Source organism: Echiichthys vipera, assembly GCF_963691815.1.
Source record: "Echiichthys vipera genome assembly, chromosome: 18".
NCBI classification, from domain to species: domain Eukaryota; kingdom Metazoa; phylum Chordata; class Actinopteri; order Perciformes; family Trachinidae; genus Echiichthys; species Echiichthys vipera.
This window is the reverse complement of record NC_139843.1, coordinates 8309198-8331350: the sequence shown is the minus strand read 5'-3', so window position 1 is coordinate 8331350 and position 22153 is coordinate 8309198. Positions and strand designations below refer to the sequence as shown.

Genomic DNA, 22153 nt, shown 5'->3' with positions numbered 1-22153 from the left:
TTAAAATCAAACTGTCAGAAATTGCATCTTGCAACACACTGTTGGAAGAAAATACACGGTCCAGCTTGAGGTCCTGTGACAAAGGAGAGTGTGTGTTTTCTCAGCAGTGTGTGTGTGTGCGTGTTTGTAGATATGCGTGCAGGGTGTGTCGCTGTGTGTGTCCCCAGGGCGTGGAGAATTTGTGTATGTGTGCAGCATTAACCCTCTGCTCTGCTCTCCCTCCAGACTGTATCAGGATAAACTGTACAGCCAGTAAGTGATCCTCCATCTCACCTAACCCCCCCCCCCCTTCCTCCTCAGTATGTGAGTGTGTGTGTGTGTGTGTGTGTGTGTGCGTGTGTGTGTGTGTGTGTGAGCGTGCAGTAGTGTGTGTGTTTTTGTTCATGTTTCTGTATGACTATTTTTCACTTGCTCTCTCTTGTCAGTCCATCTGATCGTAATCCCTTATTCAACATATCTTTTTGCCATGCGTCTGTTGCATATATGTGTGTGTATGAGTGTGTTGGACAGGGGAGGTGCACATATGCGTGTTTGTGTCTGCATGTTCAGCTACACCACAGGAGTGGTGCGATTTTTGCTGAGGGCCAGGGTTTTCCAGGTCGGCCATTTTAGCAGAGAAGGATAGATGGAAGAGAGAACGGTGGGGGTTGAAGGGAGGGAGAGAAAAAAGGAGGCAAAGAAGACAAAGCGCCAAATCTGAGTATGAGGTGTTCAGGTAAATTGAGGTGTTCTGGGAAGTGAATGCAACTTAGAGCTGCAGGGTAATTACTTCTCCTTCATGCTGGAGACAAAAGATGTGTTATCCCTCTGTTTCTCTCTGTTGCACCTTCATCCCAAGGTCTGTCTGGTTGCTTTCTTTGTTTGCTTGTTGTTTGTCTCTAAATTGTACATGAGGGATTTTTGGGTAGTGTTTCATTCAGCGTGTTTAGTGTGTGCTTTGCATTCTGTATTCCCTTCATTGCCCATCTATGTGTGTGTGTGTGTGTGTGTGTGTGTTTCTGTTCATGCGGCTGTGAGTGGAGCTGAATCCCTGATGAAGTTTAATTCCCTCACGTGGAGTTTCTCTCTATCACGACCACAGAGAAAGAGAGAGTGAGAGAGAGAGAGAGACGAATGCTCTGTGACGGCAAAGAGGTGGTGAAATGGACGACTGCAGTTGCCATAGAAACCCTACTAGCCACACAGCCCTGTTGCTATCCCGCATGTCTGTCGGCCAATTTTAGACTGGTTGTCTCAATGAACATTTCAGTAGGCAGCCACTTTTCTTGCACACCGTGTGCATACAATAAATTATACATCTGATATTCGAGGGGGAAGAAAAAAATTATTTAACAGCCAGGCGCCACTGAAATAGTCCACTCAGCAGTCCAATAAAAGCCTCGGCAGGGGAGAGATTTGAGGCTTATCCAGCAGAAAAGCCATTTGTTATTTGGAGCTAATGAAATATGAAACGCTTTTTGTCATTTTGTTTTCATTATCCTACTTTTATAATCTCCACGAGCTTGCGTCATTTGATTTGAATTGTACTTCATTGCAACAAACAGTCCCTTGTTGTCTCTCTGTTTGATTCGTCTTGCCTCGTTGTCTATTGGTTTAACAGCACAGAGCGCAGACTGTCTGCTGACCGCCACAGCGATCGGCTTGATTTCTAACCAAGCCCACCTTGCTGTGCTGAACGCACTGTTAACACTGACCCAAAATAGTGTGTGTGTGTGTGTGTGTGTGTGTGTGTGTGTGTGTGTGTGTGTGTGTGTGTGTGTGTGTGTGTGTGTGTGTGTGTGTGTGTGTGTGTGTGTGTGTGTGTGTGTGTGTGTGTGTGTGTGTGTGTGTGTGTGTGTGTGTGTGTGTGTGTGTGTGTGTGTGTGTGTGTGTGCCTCTCTTACCACGGTCTGCTCATTCTTTGAGCATTTGGTAACATATGCAAAAACACACACACTTACAACCTCACACATACATACACATATTCTCTCCTTCACTCAGTGTTAGGCAGTGATCCATGGTAACAGGATGAGATGCTCATGCCCAGAGCACAGCTGAGTCTCCTCAGGGGAACCCTGTGTCCTCTCTGAACGCACAACGCACTCTTTTAGCTTTGCAAACACACACTGCCATATCCATTTTGATTGACTTCTCTTATTACGTTTGCGTGTAAGAATGCCTCCCTCTCTCTTACTCTACCTGTGTGGTTTTGTGTGCGTGTGTGTTTGTTTGTGTGTGTGTGTGCGTGCCTGCATGCCTCCATGAGTGATGTAGGCATGCTTGACATTTTCTGCAGCACAATCCGTTCGGGTCAGTTTACTTCTCACCTCCCCCATCATTACCTCCTATAGGTCACTGTAAGCAGACTCACTCAAACCAACAGGGCTTGGAGGAGGAAGGACTGTGTGTGTGTGTGTGTGTGTGTGTGTGTGTGTGTGTGTGTGTGTGTGTGTGTGTGTGTGTGTGTGTGTGTGTGTGTGTGTGTGTGTGTGTGTGTGTGTGTGTGTGTGTGTGTGTGTGTGTGTGTGTGTGTGTGTGTGTGTGTGTGTGTGTGTGTGTGTGTGTCTTGGGGGATGGTGGGTGTTGTGTTCAAGGTTGGTGGGGTGCTTGTAGTGAGCAGGAGCAACGGGACACCGAGGTTTTGGGAACAGTCAGTCTGTCAAATGTGTGCAGTCAACTGTGTGAAGATATGAGCTGGTAGATGGGCAGAGAGAGAGACATCATGAGAGGACAGCTCAGCTCCTTTCATTCTGCTGCACATCAGCACCTCGGAGAGCTCTCTGCTGTTCCTCTGTGTATGTAGTGCCACCATGAGGCCTGTTGCAGCATTGCGCTCTTGTGGAAAATAAAGATCCTGCATGTGGACACGCTAATAAAGTATATATGTTAGATTTGCGGGGGCGGTTTAGGAGTCAATGGGGTGCAAATGTGCTGTCTGTGCATGTGTGGGTAGAAGTTGGTCATCATGGCAGTGTGATCCGTCCACAGATGGAATTTCTCAACGTGGGCCTGTTGTGACTCACAGTCTCCATTTTAGCAACACATGGCATCCATTAATGTTAATCTTTCTGTGTGTCACATCATCCGTCTCGCTGGCATATCTGCAGAGTGACCTGTCTGTCTATGTGTGGAGAGAGTGTGTTGACACAGTGTTTGTCTCCCCAGGATATGTATGGCTCCCTCTTCCCTCTGCTATTTCCCTCTATTCCCTCACTTTCTGTCCTTAAATTTGAATTCAACCTGCCTCGCTTCTTCTTCTTCCTCTCTTTTGCTGTCTCTGTCTCTGGATTTCTCTCTATCTGTCTCTCTCCACCTCTCTGTGCATTATGTTAATGGTGCTCTGGGCTATGTGTAGGTAAAGGCCCAGAGACCATCTTTGCGGGGTCGGGCCTCAATGATAATGAGTGGCACACGGTGAGGGTAGTCCGGCGTGGCAAGGGCCTCAAACTCACTGTGGACGACCTGCAGCCTGTTGAAGGTAACCACAGCAGCATTAACTTTACCCATTTCAGCTTTTCACCATAAAATGACTGTCTATAAACTGTGCCCTGTCTTGAGTCTGTGTAGACATCTGCTTGTATTCTGTGTGAAAATGTTTTATCATAAATTACTGGTTGATTCTTTTTTTTATGTAATGCTATAAAACCAACATTAAAGGTTTTATTTCTTTGTAGAGAAAATCTGTACCTGTAAGTGAAAATAGTCACAGCTGTAACCATAACTGTATACAACTACACTAGTATTTATTAGTATTAGTTATAGTATTAGTTGTCTGTTTTAGCTTCAGTTTTAGTATTGAACAGATCCACCTGAAACCCAAATTTCCATAGCCCTCACCTCTGAAGTTTACCCCCGCCACCAGGTCAGATGGCGGGCGACCACACCCAGTTGGAGTTCCACAATGTGGAGACGGGTATTGTGACGGAGAAGCGCTTCATGCCTGCCGTGCCCTCCAATTTCATTGGCCACCTTCAGGGCTTGACACTGAACGGCATGCCCTACATCGACCTGTGCAAGAACGGCGACATCGACTATTGCGAGCTCAACGCTGTGATCGGCTATAAGAGCATCGTGGCTGACCCCGTCACCTTCCGCTCACGCTCCAGCTTTGTCACGCTGCCCACGTTACAGGCCTACTACTCCATGCATCTCTTCATGCAGTTCAAGACGACATCCCCCGACGGCCTCGTTCTCTACAACAGGGGAGACGGCAATGACTTCATAGTGGTAGAGCTGGTTAAAGGGTGAGCTGGACAACGCAGTGTGTGGTATTTACATCCCATGAGTCAGTGCAATGTCTTGAAAAGGGAATAATAAATTGTTGTTCAGTTTAAATATGTGTTTATGGTAATATCTGTCTTGCAGAAATGCCTGTGCAATATCGGTTTTCCCTGGGCTTTACAGTTAACATTGATGAATTCAAATAAGAAGATTCTTGAGGCTGAAATATCAAATATGAAAAATGCACAAGTCAAGCAGCTCTTTTTCTTCTGCTGTAATTACGTTTCTACAAGACGGATTATAATGCCCCGAAGTGTTTGACCCTGTGTTGTTTTTCATCATGAATACGATTAATTTGCCCGTTTCTCTCCTTGTGTTTTTTTTTTAAACCCCTCCTCTCTCCTTTCCTTGTTTCCTTTTCTAGCTACCTACACTACATCTCTGACCTGGGCAATGGAGCACACCTGATCAAGGGCAACTCTAACAGTCCCCTCAATGACAACCACTGGCACAATGTGCACATATCCAGAGACACTAATAATCTCCACACGGTCAAGATTGACACCAAAGTCACCACGCAGACGACCATGGGCGCCAAGAACCTCGACCTAAAGGGTATGCACAAAAACACAAGCGGTGATACAGTTTGCACTGCTTACATAGTCACAGTCAGTCAGTTAAAGGAAAGGTTGGACATACCCACTTTCTTAATGCCAGTTAGATGAGAAGATTGATCTTCTCTCATGCCTGTATGATAATTATGAAGCTACCAGCACCTCAAAATCTTACTTAAATACACATTTATCCTCTCTCAAAAATTGAAGGTTAAAAGTCTCAATTAGCTGTTTTATTGGGGGTTTCTGTGGGAACCTAAGTTAACTGTGTCCTGGTGGTACTGACATAAGTTTGACTGACATTTTTGGTGTCAGAGTGAAACATACAGTTAAACAATAGAAAGGAGAAATATTTTAAGTACCAGTATTAAAAATAGATTAAAATATAGAAATAATGATAAAAAACAGACAGAAATTAAACACAGAAATGCAAAATAATAACATTTTACAGTTGAATTATCATATAATAATAATAGCTTTATTTATATAGCACCTTCAAAAACAAATGTGTACAAAGCGCTTTGACATAGCAAAGACAAAAGCACCTAGAAATCCATGCATACAGTACACAGCAACAAGGCGAGATAAACAGCAAGACACTTTTACAGAGCAGTAAAAATGAAAAGTGAACCACAAGAAAAATGAAATTAACAGAAGACAAGGTAAGAATACAGCAAAAAGACTATACAAAATACATAAAATGACGGCATCATAAAAGCAAGTCTATAAAGTGTGTTTGAAGAAATGATTTTAAAAAAAGTCACTGACCGTATACTTATGAGGAAAAAGCAGTTTTCAATTCTTTCATTCGTCTAACTCCTGGTGAATAAAGTGCTTTTTTCCGAAATGTCAAACTATTCCTAGGGCAGTAATTTACAACGTATTGTGCATTGTGATTGGTTCATGAAATCCATTGTGTTGCTCCTCCTGCAGGTGACCTGTACATCGGTGGCGTCTCCAAAGAGATGTACCGCGAACTGCCTAAGCTGGTCCACTCCCGTGAGGGATTCCAGGGTTGCCTAGCAACAGTTGATCTAAATGGCCGGCTCCCTGACCTTTTGGCTGATGCACTGGCAACCATGGGACAAGTAGAGAGAGGCTGTGAAGGTGAGGTGCAAACACACAGAAAAAAAAAAAACACTAGTCCCGGTCCCAAGTCCCTACTGCTTTTTCTCTCATTTATTATTTAACTCATGCTCTCTGTTATTAGGATAACCCACTAACCCAGCTTTTGGTCTGCTCGATGTCAATTGTAATCTCTTTCTCCTCATCTCCTCCTCAGTCTTTCTGCACATTCAGTTTTCTCTCTCTGTTCCACTCTTTCAGCAGTTCACAGGCATCTGTGTGCATTGACTAACCATCTAACTTAATTTGCTTGTTTGCTTTTTTGTTTGGCTGACAAAAGTTACATTGATGAAAGCTGACTTGCAAGGTATATCGCTTTGTGTGAGCATGTGAGACACGTGTAGGAGGGTGGGAAAATGTGTGTGTGAATCTGTGTGTGCGCGTGCGTGTGTGTGTATGTATGTGCGCGTGTGTTGAAACTACCCAGTGGTGTCCAGTGTTGTGTGGATCCCAGTGATCCAGAGTCAAAGGTCAGAGGCCTGACCTGTCCTCTCCTAGCCACCATAGTGACTTCATCACAGTAGTGACATCACCACCGCCTGACTTGAGTTGACCACAGCTCCACCACCCGGGTTGCCTAGCAGCATGCTCTTTAACCCCTCCTACTGACTCCCAACCTAAACTTCAATACTCCATTAGTGAATCCTTTCACATGCTTTCCTCCACGCCTCGTGTTAGCAGTGCAACGGAGGAGAGCTACGTTTAGAGCTTTGTCATTCTCCTCCTGTGTGGTTTTAGCACGAGGCAGGGAGCGAATGGTGACAGACTGCTGAAGAACGAGTATTGGGATGAAGGCCTTTAAACATAACTCTGCCCTCTTATGTTTAACCTCTCCTCCTGTCCTTGCCCCATTCATCTAGCCTCACCACCTGCATGCTCTCCACATTCGGCTCTTTTCACCAAGTACCACAGATTCAGTTCAGTTTATATTCATAATCTAGTATCTAGCGGGAGCCTATTAACAATATCCTAATGATTTTCTACTAATACTACTAATCACAACATCATTGCAGCACAACAGTCTACCCGGCCTTTTTAAAATTTCTCAGCGAAATGCAGTCTTACAAAAAACATACAGTACTGGCATACTGTTGTGAAAACGCTGGGCTCCAGACAAAAACATTTTTAAAAAGTGTGTGTGTGTGTGTGTCTGTTTATCTTATCTCCTAACTTTTGCACTCCTCCCACCCCACCACCTCTCTCACTGCAGGTCCCAGCACTACTTGTCAAGAAGACTCGTGCTCAAATCAGGGGGTTTGTTTGCAGCAGTGGGAGGGCTTTACCTGTGACTGCAGCATGACATCGTACGCTGGACCGCTATGCAACGATGGTGAGTCTTTGCTTCTCTCTCAGACCTAGGTGAAGATAGCTACAGTAGGAGTGGGAGCTGCAACGATTAGACAACTCATCGATTAGTCGATCGACAGCAAAATAATCTGCTCCTTTTTTTTATCTCAATTGTTAGTGGTTTTTCATGCAGAAATGGATGAAAATGCTGTTTTCAGCCTCTCAGATATGAAGATTTACTGCCTTTCTCTGTTTGATATCGTATTAAACTGAACATCTTTGGGTTTTTTGACTGACAAAACAAGACACTTAAAGATATCACCTGGGACGTTGAGAAGCTTGGATGGACATTTCATAGAAGAAACGATTAACTTAACAATCTAGAAGTACAGCGATAATGAAATTAAGTGTTAGTTGCACCCCCAGTAGGATGACTGAGCTTATTTCGACCTGTAGAAAACATCTTAGTGTGTGTCACATGTTTTCTACACACCCTGGTGAATAACTGCAGGTCTAAAACTGATGCACCAGCTGATGTTGGTCTCTGAAAGCATTTTTTTTGTGTGTATTTTATCAGAGCCACCAGGTGAGGGCACTGTCAACTGTTCATTCTGAAGTGGGACAAAAATACCATTTGCTCAGCGTAGTTTGGTTATTCTAATTCTCCTTAATAACGTCCTCTTTGCATTTCCCATCATCAGTATCATCAGTAGAAGTAAGATTATTAAGTCATCCTGCAGTGGGTCCACTAATAGGCTGTTTTGTTTTTTGAGCGTGTAAGAGGAAAAGAGAAAAAGTAAGGCCAGTCGGCTGTGACATTTTCGAGTTTTGCTATTATTTCCCAATATGACCCTTGTGTATTAAACATTTAGGTGAAAAACAGTAGCAGTAAAGAACCCCTGATGATAGATAACACTCTTTATGGCATATAGACATGCTTGCAATTACATTTTTTATATCCGTGTGGGCCAGCTGGGACCACTTACATCTTTGGCCGTGATGGCGGTGTGGTGGTTTACACGTGGCCCCCTAACGAACGTCCCAGCACCAGAGCAGACCGGCTTGCCCTCGGGTTCAGCACTCAACAGAAACACGCCATTCTGCTCCGGGTGGACAGCGCGTCTGGCCTGGGAGACTACCTTCAGCTGCAGATAGTAAGTACAGTTATTTTACTCTGCCATAAGGAATTCATTTCTTCAATGCATATACTGACTAGACACGCTGTGCTTTTATTTCTGTAACCACAGTTAACCACAGAGTTTCATGAGATACATGGGGTCTGTCCCAACAGCCGCACTTGCAGTTAGGGGGTTGTGCTCATTCACAGGCACTCAGGTCAAGTATCCATGAAGATGTCTAAGTTTATGACATGTTGAATTCAGCATAAATATTATTATTCACGTCCAAACAAGACAAAATATTGGCAGAACATGCACAGACTACAAGTGTGAGTGTTTGGACAGACGCGCTGGGAATCTTTCAAACACTTGAATGAGTGTGTGTGTGTGTGTGTTTTGTGTATTTAATGGGTTTTCAAGATTTCAAAAGGGCTTGGAATTATAATTGAGTACTTGAAGCTGCTTGAAATTAAGGTTATGTAGGATGCCAAGGCTACTTGCAAACAGGTGACACATTTTGAAAAGGGAACATTTTTTTGTGTTTTCCTATCATTTGTTACCCTTTTAATTTGTGTAAAATGTTGTCACGAAACATAATTTTGGCTGTTTATTGCACAAAACATCAAATGTACATGATGAAGAAGTTCAATAAACAGTATGCTGTATGTACTGTATACGAATATGTCATTTACCACAGCTGTAACATGCTGGAAAAGCTTAGAAATGCAACTTGAAATGCTTGAAAAGGGCTTTAACTTGGAAAGGGTGTTGGAACGCTGAAGGCAGTCACACAATATGTTAGGCATTTAGTGCAATATACTAGGACCTAATTGAAGAAATAGAAAAAATGACATTGTTGCCTTCTTAAATGATTACATGACTGCATTTTCCTGTCTTCTCCTCTTTCTCCTCAGGATAAAGGCAACATCAGAGTAGTGTTTAATGTCGGCACTGATGACATCAACATCGAGGAGAGCTCCAAGTTCGTCAACGATGGAAAGTACCACATAATTCGGTTCACCCGCAGCGGAGGCAATGCGACCCTCCAACTGGACGACCTGCCAGTCATAGAGCGCTATCCCTCAGGTAGGCCCTGCCCCGCCCACATAAGCCCAACCCTCTGACCCACCACAGCACTGCCTGTCCTGGGACAGAGCTAACTACACCTTAGTCCAAATCAACCCAGCTGCTGATTGGTGAATCACATCAATGTTCCTATCAATGTTTATATTCAAACACTGAGGTTGAGAAATATAATTTTGTTTTATGTTCTTGTGTTTGAAATGAAATATGTTTGATCTGATATGAAACGTGACTTTTTAAACCATTAAAAGAGATAGTTATTACAATAGCTTGTATATTAGCCAGCTATGTCATGTCAGGCCTGTTAAATAGTGTTAAAGGTAATTTATGAAAATATTCAATTCAGGTGTCAGTTGTTTTTCTCACCATAAAAGAAAATAATAACAGTTGGTGCATTTTTGGACAAACAATAATTTAAAAACATGTCATATTTTGAGTTAAATGTATAACTAGAGAGAAAAAAAATAAGAAAAAGAAAAAAGTGTACTTTGTTGAACATAGTATTTGTTTTTATATTTGTTTGTTTTTATATTTAAAGTGGTAATATAACACAATGAGGTCCAGGCTTTAGGTAGCTGATAGTTAAAATGCTAAATGTTAGTTGTTGTGAGGTGTGTGTGAGGGTTCTTCCTGTATGTAACTCTAAACTCAGTCAGTCATATAGGCAGTATGTGGCAGCTGTAACTTTATTTCCCTGTGCTCTTGCAGATGTTAACCCCTGAAATGTCTCTTTAAATTAAACCCAATGAACAGAGAGTAAGAGTCCGCTCACTGGAAACATAATGAATTTAACTCCTCTTCTCTTAGCACATCAAGCTTACCTTAACGCAGTGACATGCTAACAATGAGCAGACCATTACTTTCTTTTCATTGCTGTTCTTTTTGTATCCAGCTCCTGTACCACGTTTGGATGTGCGTAATTACTACTGTGTTTTCATCTCTAAATTAAAGGCAACATTGATAACGAGCGCCTGGCCATCGCCAGACAGCGAATCCCCTATCGGCTCGGTCGAGTAGTTGACGATTGGCTACTCGACAAAGGTAAAAACCCTGATTAAAATTCCTTAAAACTTTGAGCTTAAATAATACAATTTGAAGGCAGTTGAATATACTATATTGTGCACCATCAACTAACATCTAAAAATAAATCCATAACTAAGTATTTAAAAGTTGGGCAGCTGTAGTGTGTAATACTGTGTAAACTGTAGTGCCTGTGAACGTATCTTGTTAGTGTGTATCTGATAATATCAGGTTAAAGGGACGATGGAGAGATTTAAATGTGAATAAATCAGATAATAGAAAACGAGTACTGATAAAAGATGCTTTATTAAGACTGGTAAATAATTGTGTTTATTATCAAATTGTAAACAATAAAGCATTTATTAAAGATTATATTTTGTAATCAAATTAAAGTACATGCAAAGTATTGTGACATGGGATAATTATGTAAATTTGAAATGACTAATAGAGCGATGCTTTTTGAAAAGAAATGTAAAAGTTTTCCTCCTAAACTTCAGCAGAGCTCCTTAAATAGCCTCTAGTCCCTTTAACAGTGAGCAGAGCTTATAACCTGTGCATGCTTCATAGGGCTGTTACAGCAGTTCTCTAGATCTCTGTCTCTCTGTCTGCCTGTCTGTTGCTCCTTCAAATACAATATCGTGCCACACAGCCATCACCATAGCAACCATCTGTCAGCCCCGTCTTCTCAGGACCCTCTGACTCCTCTCATCTGCTGCCTCTTCCTCCTCCTTCTGTTCTATGTCTCTTCATCCTCCTCCTCCTTGACTTCTCAGTCTCTTCACCCCCCTCCTTCTTTTCCTCTTCTTCTTCCTCCCCTCTGTTTTATGTTCCCACTCTTATCTCTCACAGTCTCAGCCCTCCATACGGTTCTCCACAGCTTCGATTTGCTCTGCCATGCTTAATCTATCCCATCCTCTCACCATGGCTTGGGGGTGGTGGATTGTGTAACACTCAAACACTCTTGTGTGTGTATGTGTGCACGTATGTGACCACTGGTATGTATGTGTGTGTGACTGTATTTGCGTGTGTCTGTCCACCTTCCTTCCTGGTGTGTGTCTCTGTGTGTGTTTCGGTGCGCGTGTCGTGTGTGCGTGTAGGTCGCCAGCTGACCATCTTCAACAGCCAGACGACGGTGCGCGTTGGCGGAGCTGAGCGGAGCGTAGGTATGTTCCAGGGCCAGCTGTCCGGACTCTACTACAACGGCCTCCGCATCCTCAACATGGCCGCTGAGGGGCACCCGCACATCCGAGTGGACGGCAGCGCACGACTGGTCGGAGACATGCCGTCCTCCTCCATCACACCACAGTCCAGTGCTGCAGCTGGAGGCAACCGCTCTGACTCCGCTCCCTCTATAAGTGACATCACAACCACCACGGCCACCAACAGGAAACAGGGCGCCACACAACAGGTCAGAGCACAATCACACTTTCCACAAATCTCTTTTGCGTGTGGTTGTACAAAGATGTACTTCCTCAGATATCTTGTACATATCCTTTTGGCGTGACAATTGGTAATTACAAAGTTTTAATTTGCTTTGATAAGTTTCTTTAAGGGGATTAGCAAGCTCACAGCCCACTAATCAAGGACTAGGGGACACCAAGATATGTCAGGAGGAGTGGGATTGTTTTAAACTCCACTCGAGGCAGAAGAGTTTATTTATACCACATATCGCTGGCAAGGACCACGCCAACAACATGATGTGTTTTTTCATTTATTGGTGCTCTTCCACTTGCTGACAGCGTTGTGGAGAAGCCTTGGTAGGGAATATGACGTAGCACGACGGACCCCCTTTAGGCCTCTACAAAGGAGAGTTAGAAAGAAACCGGGGGGAGAGGAGAGGGTTAGGTGGTTATTTAAAGCATAGGGTTGCTGGAATAGGTGTGGTCCTGCTCTGAAAATTCAATTTGTACACAAAGGCAAATCAAAGTGATTTACGTAAGGAATTAAAATTAAGAAAACATTAAAAATACAAACCGGAAATATGGAAAAACATTTAAAGACATATGATTGTAGTTCAGGATCGAAGCACAAGGTGGATGAAAGAGATGGAAGAGTACATACAGTTTTCTTTTAGAGATAGAACAAAATGCAAAGCTGAAAGGAGATGAGGAGGTGTTAGAGGAGTGATGACAGGCATCAAAGGTCCACAGCAAGACTCGAACCGCAAAAGTTTTAGACCTTGATTTAAAAGTCTTACATCATCTGCACTTTTAGCTGTAGATTATTACTTTATTTGACAGGGACAGTGTATATTTATAACATTTCTGAATATGCCAGAGTTCGCCAGAAGACTTTTCACCTGTAGTCCCTGGACAGGCAATAGTTAAAAGTGCAGGCATTTAGAATAAAAGCTTTGAAAATACAAATCAACAATAAAAAGCAGTGAAAAATAAGCATATCAAACGGCCTGCACTACATAGAGACAAGAGAGACAGCTCTTAACTTCACACTGAATCAACAATTACACGACACCAATGAACAGATGGCATGACGATTCAATGTTAGGTAGGTAGGAGCACCTTGTAAGACCACAGACAAAAAAAAATACACCTCACCGTCCTTGTGTTCACAAGTTTGGTTTCTAATAAACCAGGCTCACAATGTAATGGAGAAGGACCGGTAGTTGGCACAGTTTCTTATGCGTCCCAGTTCTTTGAAGCAGAGTAACTAAATAGTGCTTTTAAGTACTGATTTACAAATCTATACAATGTATCACCAGATATCTGTAAAGTCTACTTGAAGAATGTCCGACACACACGCAAACATCAATAAAAATCCATAAGTTCCTTCTTTCAGGAACGTCTTCTTCTTCTTCTTTCCAATGAATGATTCATAGTGTTTTATTTGCTCGGTAGCATCATCCTTATCGAAAGTTGCACGCATAAATTCAAGGGAGCCCAAAACATTTCATCAAATAAAAGATTCTCACACGCATTTAATCTTTCTGCTACAGCACTTTTCACATGAGTGGATTAGATGGTGAATTCCCAACTAAGTGGTCCCTACCCTCTAAATTACAGGAGGAGAAAGCTTTGTGTTAATGGAGGCTGTAATAGATTTTCCATCCAGTAAACTGATGCAAAAGGGACTCACCGATAGACACACATAGCTGTTGTTCGAGACGTCTTTATAGTGGATGCAGCTGCAAAGTCGGTGCTAATGTCAGAGGATACATTATAAGCAGGTACACCACAGACTTTTTTGCTCTATTGTTCAGATCACTTGTGGGATTTTGTCTGTCTCTTTGTGGGCGTCTGTGTGTACTGCAGTTCTTCTTCTGTGTTATAAAACTGCCTGCCTGCCGCACTGATTTTTTTTTTTTCTCCAAATGATACAAGTTGCCATGGAGATAGTGAGCCCCACTACCCGTTCGTTGCTTGCTTTTCTGTCTCTCCCATCCAGACTCCCATAGAGAATAGCTCCTCTGTGTATAAACCGCCAGCTGTTTCAGACATAAATAATAGAACGCAGAGAGCTGTGAGCTAAGCCTCAGGCATCAATAATGGATATGAGAGCTGGATGGATAGCACCGCAGAGTGACAGCGTTGTCACAGCAGCTTGTTTTCACACTTCGCCTCTCAATCTCGGCCGGTTTATGTGTTTTTAAATCAACTATCCCTGCTCTTGTGATATGCTGATCTAAGTGCTGAATCTGGGGTGCAGAGTTGTGCACTGGAGTCAATATTCCTGTATAAGAAGTAGGTCAGACCAAATATATGTTCAATATGATGCAGTGTGTGCTTGTCTCTGTGAGTCGAATCACTCCTGCTGGCCCCCAACTCTGTTCTGGTTCTTGTTTAAGAAAAATCTACAGCTTCTCCACTGAGGCTGCCTAGTGTTGCCTGGCAACCAACCTGGCCCTAACCAGTGTACGCATACAATGTGAACACAGAATGCATACACACACACACACACACACACACACACACAAACACTCAGGTGGATTGAGAACAACTGGCTTGAATTGCAGCATATTGCATCAGAGGAGGGGCAGTGAGAGATGTCGTCCAAAGGTGGTTCGGGTCCAAGCAATTTATCGATTTCACACACACACACACACACACACACACACAGAGGCAGATCCACTTCAAAACACAACCAAACATCGGGCGTGTTTTGAAGTGGATCTGCCTAAGTCGCCCCATGGGTACACTCTTACCATCAGTACTTTGTGCAGCACGAATGTGTGCCTCCACAGTTTGTCGATTTTTTGCATGTTGAAAGGTGGAAGGGAATAATAATGCATGGCAGCTGAGCACCAACAAGGAGGTGTGCGTGTGTGTGTGTGTGTGTGTCTGTGCATGTGTGTGGGTGCGTGTGCATGTGCGTGTTTATGCTAGAGGCTGCTCTGAGTCACATATCTTGTGTTTTGGTTTTGATGTTTCTGTGGATGAGTGCGTTTGTGCATGTGTGTACCTGTGTTTGATGGAAAGACGGATAGAAGAAACCAGAGGCCCGATTGGCTCTCAGGAATCAGCTGACCCAGACACTTCCACAAGCCCTCTGAACATCTATCTCTTATTTGCTCCCATCCTCCTCCCTGTCTTATTTTTCCCCCTTGCTCTCACATCTTTTTCTCCCTCTTGCTTTTCTTCCGCTCGCTATCCATCTTCTGGAGATACTTTCTCCTTCCTCCCTCCCTCGCTCACTTTCCTCTTTTCCTTTCTTCTCGCACTCCTTTTGCTCTCTCTCTCTCTCTCTCTCTCTCTCGCTCCCTCGTAGCTTTCCATATTTACCCGGCACTCCCCCCTCTTCTCACCTCCCTCCCTCCCTCTTTCTTTCTGTGGTTGAGCTCCAGTGATAGGCTGTTAATGCAGGCGGTGTATGAGTCTATCTCACCATCTGCAGTAGTGGAGCTAGCTTCTCTCCTCTCTCGCCAGGATCTCTTCATCAGCCTGCCAACTTCAACCTGATTTGCTTGTGTGCCTGTGTAGATGTGTCTAAATAGAGAGAGAGCAATGGAGCGTGTATGGCTATTATAGAGGCTGTGTATGTACATGTGTGTTTGATATTCCAGTTGTGAAAGTAGCAGCCAAGCTGTTGAATCTTCTGCGAGAGTGTGTGAGGACAGTGTGCAGCTACTATGTGTGAACTAGGCAGTCAGGGAGGCATGGACGGTCGTTGGCACTGTTCGGCTGCTCAGGTAGAAATTTTGCTCTTTCAGCATGCAGATGTCCTTCTCCTTGTGCTCTCTCGCTCTCTTTGTGTCTCTTCTTTCTCCTCCTGTCGTTGTGCATCTGTGTCCATCAGTATGTCAGCATGCTCTATTGATAGACGGTGAAAAGATGGGGACAAAGAGGGCGGGATAGAAGGAGGGTGAGATGGACATCTTCTATAAACTTCTGGGGTGTATCGATGTGATTTAAGTTGTGCTTGGCATGTCTCTAGTTTTCCTTGCGTGCATTGTTTCCCATGTGATAGGTGGATCGATAGTCCAGTCGACACCTTGCCGGTTGAATGGGGTGATCAGCTGACAGGGGGATGTCACAAATTAGAGGAGAGGCCTGGTTAAATGTACTTGTCTGCTTTTGTTTTAGCTGAAATCAGGATTCAAAACAGTGGAGGGCACATAGGTGTCCTGGGGATCAATAATCAAGCATGGTGGCTCGACGTTGATTAGTGACAGACAGGGGTGATGTGTTTCCTACTGGCTGATTGGTTCTCGTGCTATTTGAATCCTGGCAAAGGCACAGAGGTTTATTGACTGGCTGGATTCCAGAGGCTAAGCTCAGCCTAGCAGCATTTGACAGCCCAGTGGGCAGAACTGATTGGAAAAGCATTGGAGGAAAGAGACAAAGTCAAGCATCAATAACTTGATATACTGTATGTTTCAGGCCAAACTAAACCACAGTAGACTCGTCAGCACCAAGACCACACCACACGGGCACGGTGCGGGATTTTTTCAGATGAATAAACTTACTGATTGCTTATCTAACCTTATGTAATGTCTATGTTCTTACAAAGGAGGCAAATAAATAGAGAAACCAAGGACAGAGAGCAAGCTTAATGAGTTTCTGTTTGATATACTGTCTGTAGGTTTCAGCTAAGACCATATAGTACTTTGATTCGGTTCCGATTCTGTTCTTGTCTGGTTGTACTCTGCCTCTAGAGCTCTTCTCTTTTATAGCTCTGCCACTCTCTCTTTTTATTCTGTGTGTTACTAACATCCACTGCAATGCATCACAATCCAATTTTAATTTAGTGCTGGCACCGAGCGCCCAGTGTGGTTAAAACACACACACATTCACATCTCAGCGTCAACGCGGGCGATGTTTAACAGTAGTTCATGAATATGCGGAGCACATTAGCACGGTGTTAAGTAAAGACCGCAGCACTTTGAAGTCCTCCTCCTCCTATCCCGTCTTCTCCTCTCTCTCTTTCTCTCAAAATTCCCCTCAAATTCCTTTTATCCGTCCATCTATCTTTAACTCCTTCCCCTCCCTTCTCTTCATACTCAGGCTAGAATGACAAATCAATGCACAGGTCCCCACTGAGGGTGCACAATCCTTTTTTTAATTATTTTTTTTTAATTATTTTTTTAATTATTTTTTTTTTATTCCCCATCATTTTTAACAGCCTGAACTTAGTGTTGCCATGGCAACAGGAGGAGCAAGGATGGAGAGGAAAAAGGGCGCCTTTTCCATAGAGAGGGAGCAAGGCACAGAGAATGAGTGGTTGTTGAGAAGCTATTACTTGGTTGATACAGGTTAGAGGTGGAAGTGAAGTGCGTTGTTGACATGGTGCTTATAGAGAGGCATTCAATAAAGGAGATTTAAATGAAGTGCTTAGCTGGAATTTTTAATGAACACTGGCAGGGGGAGAATGTTGTATTCCTCTCTTTTGCTTCACACTGCACACTCTCCAACACTCATGAACACTAGCCAATATCAGATGGAGAGAACCGAACAAAGGCAAGCAGGGAGGTGTGAAAGATAGAAAGGCCAGAGAAGGAAAAAGAGGGGGAGGGTCAAGAGAGTAGGAGATAACTGACTGAACCCTTGTGGTTTTGAACAGAATTCAATGTTTCTCTCTCCTCCCTCCTCCTTTCTTCTTCTCTCCTTGGGACTCGTGGTGTTTGTGGAAAACGGGTGGGCGATGGATTGGTGCTGTATGCTCACGCATGTAGAAAATAAGCAGAGGGGGTGTGGAGCACAGGCAGTTTGTGGATTGCTAGCATCTACATACGTGTGTTTATGTTCCTACTTTTTTTCTTGATCCTCTCTCCGTAGTCGGCAGATGACCTGCTGGTGGCGTCAGCTGAGTGTCCCAGCGATGATGAAGACATTGACCCCTGTGACCCCAGTTCAGGTGAGACTCCTGCTCCCTTCACAGAGTACACACATCATCACACTGCCTCTTTGGCTATATTTTTGTCCTCCTCACTCAGCGGCTCAGCTCTTTCCTGCCGCTTGGTCGCTCGCTACAATGAATTTTTCATTTCCACTTAGGTTTTTGCCTCCAGGCATTACCTAACATTCTCCATCCACTCCCCAATCTTCATCTCCATCTCTTACTTTGCTTTCAACCCCTCCCCTCACATTCTTTTGTCCCTTGTTATTCATCCTCTCTTTTTTATTTTCCCCTTTAACTTTCCTTTCCTGCTTCCCCCTCCCTCACCTCCATCAAGCCATGAAGAATTCACATGCAAATTATTTTTACAATCACTTAATATGGTGTCATACTGTATGTAACTACTTTACAGGCCTTGCTTCCTGTGCATGTCATAAAGTGGCAAATGTATGTAATAAAACTGATTAAATGTGCACCTGTGCTCTGGCCCTCCTATCAATATGGTGTAATGTAATCTGTTTACACATTATGTGATAATATGCAAACAGCTTTGGCTCTAAGCTGCAGCCTTCCCTAGCCAGCATGTAACATTATGCGAAAAGCATGTCAAATTATTCATCATGATGATGCATTGTATCTTCCCGCCCCAGCCCTCTACACATCGCCTTTACATGTAATACAAATTAATAATGCATGCAGTAAACTGTAATGCTATATCACACGCCTCCCCTCTCCTCTTACAGCCCGCCCTCCCCTTCCAGAGGTGAAGGTGTTCCCAGGTCCATCTGAGGTGGTTCGGGAGAGCAGCAGCACTACAGGTATGGTGGTGGGCATCGTGGCGGCCGCAGCCCTCTGCATCCTCATCCTCCTCTACGCCATGTACAAGTACCGCAACCGCGACGAGGGCTCCTACCACGTGGACGAGAGCCGCAACTACATCAGCAACTCAGCCACACAGCCCAACGGCAGCGCCAAGGACAAGCCGCTGGGGATCGCCAAGATCTCCAAGAACAAGAAGAACAAAGACAAGGAGTATTACGTCTGAGGCGGAAGACGTCCGACACACAGACATATACGCATACACCTTTATATATAACGGTATATGTACATAAATAGATATATTCTCAAAAAAAAATACACACATACACATCGACATGCTGATGTTAATGTTTACTCTCCAATAATCACATCTGCACACATGCTGGCAAGCACAAACATACACATTCAAGCACACATACACTTAAGCACAAACATACCCACAGACACACGCACACACACACACACACAGACAGACTGGCCCATGGGCATGGACCCTTATTGTACAGTATTTACCAATGAGCAGAGCCTCTGAGAGAGGCTTGTTTTATGAACACAAACACCATTCCAAATGATTTAAAAAAGCACCAGTTCAACTCCCAGCTTAGAACCATTTTGGGGCCAGCCAGATAAACAAGACCAGTCACTCCCCTGCCACAGTAGGACCTCTCCTGTTGGACTCAGGGAGGTCAAGGAAGACTTTTAAGTGAAGCACATGGCAGACTGAGAGTGTTGAGCAAGGGGATAGAGCACCTGAACAAAGATGACGTAAAAGCACCAAGACAAGCACTAAGTGTCTCTTACAAGCTTCTTGGCCTTCCTCCCTGTTAGCAGACAGGACTCGACGATGCACTGAGGACGCTGAAGAAACGAGCACAGTGACGTTCCAAGTCTCACCCCAAGCAACAGGACAGGAAATCAGGGTGTAGACACAGGGACAGTGAATTATGAGTGAATAGGCAAAGGCAGGGCTGCTGCCGTTAATATAATGGATGGTCTGTGGTGCTGATGTTTTACAGCACTCTGTAAATCAAAAAAGGTGGAATCAGCGGAAAACTGAGAGATACTTTCCTGGACAGGATACTTGAGACTTCAGATGCTACCTACTGACACCAGTCGTGCGTGACTACGATGTGTCACACACACACAGACACACACACACACACACACACACACACAAATAAATCTAAACAATCTATACCTGCAGACATACACGTACCTGCGATGCTAAAGACCCACCATATCTTCATAAGTGACACTGAAGACTATACAAGAAGACAATGGTGAAAATGACCATTATGATAATTGTTTTGGCAATGATAAAGATGAATATGAAGAACATTTGGGCAGTATAGACTCTTTTGGGGAGGGAGGGGGGGGTCTTATTGCACGTGAATTATCTTACTCCGTGTGATTTATAACGCGTTGAAACTCCAGAGGTTACACCGTGATGCACCACCAACATAAAAACCTACCACCATTGCTTGAATTACTCCTAAATACGCACTTCAAACGGTTTTCGGTCTTTGGGATTCAACCCTGATTTAATCACGGAATCAACTCTCAGTTCAAAATCCTCATTGACAAAGTGTGACCATCTCGAGTGTGCTGCATGCCTGAGTCTCTGAGCTGTGCTGTGAAGTAGTGGCGTGTCCCACTAAGTCCAGAGGTGGTAGGTGTGTTTGTGGGAGGTGTAGGAGCAAAGGGGGTTGTTGCGGGTTGCAATGCAACTCCGGCGCGACGCCTGGATGTGCGCGCCCACCGCAGGCCACGTCCTGTTTTCTAGCCTGATGTCTTATAGGCCACGCCCACTATACCTGCTCTAACCAACCACCTTTTATAGCAAAAACCAGCCGAGGAAAAGAATCAAAAACAGAACAAAGTAAGTGTTACCATGTGTTGCAAATAGATAGAAAAGTCCAGTTCATGATGCCATTGACTATTTGACAACCTGAGTTGCTTTGATTTCATTGGCTCTCCCTTTTCTCTCTTTCTCTTTGCGTCCTTTTGTCTTCACGCTATTGGTTGACTGATTCATCAATATTCATGACGTGACCGATACAGGACAGACAGATGGGTTTCCGGCCACAGTATAATTATCTGCTTATGGACTTTCGCAATGTCTGAGCCCTCTACAGCTTAAGAATTGTAGCTCCATGATATATCAATACAAACAGTGCCATGACTTGAACGAGCCCCTCCCGATCTTCCAAGCAACATAACCAACCAGTCAGATGCATGCAAAATGACCCTAAAGAAAGGAAATGAAAAGGACGTGAGGTCAAAATTAACTTAACATATTCCCTTATTCCCTCCATCCTTTACTGGCCTTGACCTCCTTTTCCTCCCTTCTCTCGTTTTCCCCTTGTTAAGTATGTTTCTCTATCCGCCCTCCGAGTTCCTCCGCGTCTATCTCTGTTGTGTTGCCATCTGAAACAAAGGAGGTGTCTCATCCAATGGGATTCTACATCTAGGTGTTCATTAACCATGTTTATTTTCTATATGTACAATTTTTCTACAGTATTTACTTTTATTTTTATTGTTACGGTTCTTTGATGAACATAAAGTGGAAATTTATTATGAAAAATAGTTTTGAAGATTAATGAGTAAATAAAATATTACCCAAGTGAGCCTGGAGTGCGTTTGTGTGCTGGTTTTTGCTCCCATTTTTCTACAGATGGAAATACTGTGTCTGTGTCTCTCTCACATCGACTATGAGAGCCCATCAATGGACAATTAAGACGAACTAAAAGCAACTCAAATTGTGTTAGGACGCAGATCTTACAGGAATAAATGAGCATTGTGGGAAATACAATTCTTCACTTTCTGGGGAAGAGTTAAATGAGAACATCAATACCATTCCTGTGTCAGTCCATTAGATACACTAATGGAAACAGGGAAATAGGCAGAACCAGCTCACTGTTTAACACAGCACGTCTTGTTTGCTTATCTGTACAAAAACAAGATGGAAAATGACAATTAGCTGTTTTATGGGGGGTTATGTACCAGACGATTTCTTTTAAACACTTAAACAAACACAACACTTCATATTAAATAGCTTTAGAGATGCTGGTAGGGGACTTTTTTCAACTTTGAACTGCAATGATTAATCAATTAGTTAAAAAATAATCAATAAGTTGGATAATTGATTGTTTAAAATTGTAATCTGTAAGATTTTCATCTATTGAATTGTCTATTAAGTAACTGTCTATCAAAGAGTGACTTAACAAAATGGTGATTGATCATATGACCGCCTTATGAAAGCAATTCTACTTGCCTTTTTGCAGAGTGTCTGTGGCGACATTCATGGGCTAAATCTAAATACGCCGCCATAGTGACGCCATAGTGACGCCACTGACGGCGGTTGGTCTACCGGACCAGTCAATAACTCTTATGCTGTGTTTACTTGTGACGGGAAATCGTGAACTTCCTGTTTCTAAATCAGGCTTGTAGTAAGGGCAGAAGTGTAACAGGAACGTATGTGTGTGTGTGTGTGTGTGTGTGTGTGTGTGTGTGTGTGGATTTAAGAGGGTGACATATAGGGGACAGACTGGAAGTAGTAGTAGATGTGAATTTGTTTCAATAAAGTTTACAAAAGCA

General features: G+C 43.5%; 1 protein-coding gene across 8 annotated transcripts in view; it reads left to right on the top strand.

Annotated features, from left to right (window-relative positions):
- nrxn1a (neurexin 1a) overlaps positions 1–21174 on the top strand; it is a gene marked incomplete at its 3' end in the record, with an annotated part of 60703 nt that extends 39529 nt beyond the window's left edge. For 4 of the 8 annotated variants that reach the window (XM_083932704.1, XM_083932701.1, XM_083932702.1 and 1 more), the window contains 12 exons: positions 226–252; positions 3335–3457; positions 3842–4223; positions 4625–4815; positions 5748–5921; positions 7150–7269; positions 8199–8380; positions 9259–9430; positions 10379–10468; positions 11545–11855; positions 17677–17755; positions 18481–21174. In XM_083932704.1, the coding sequence (XP_083788830.1) occupies positions 226–252; positions 3335–3457; positions 3842–4223; positions 4625–4815; positions 5748–5921; positions 7150–7269; positions 8199–8380; positions 9259–9430; positions 10379–10468; positions 11545–11855; positions 17677–17755; positions 18481–18782 (2153 nt within the window). The remainder of the gene's footprint in view (positions 1–225; positions 253–3334; positions 3458–3841; positions 4224–4624; positions 4816–5747; positions 5922–7149; positions 7270–8198; positions 8381–9258; positions 9431–10378; positions 10469–11544; positions 11856–17676; positions 17756–18480) is intronic. The other 4 variants (XM_083932706.1, XM_083932705.1, XM_083932703.1 and 1 more) reach the window with 2 other exon arrangements.
- Between the last annotated feature and the right edge of the window lie 979 nt (positions 21175–22153).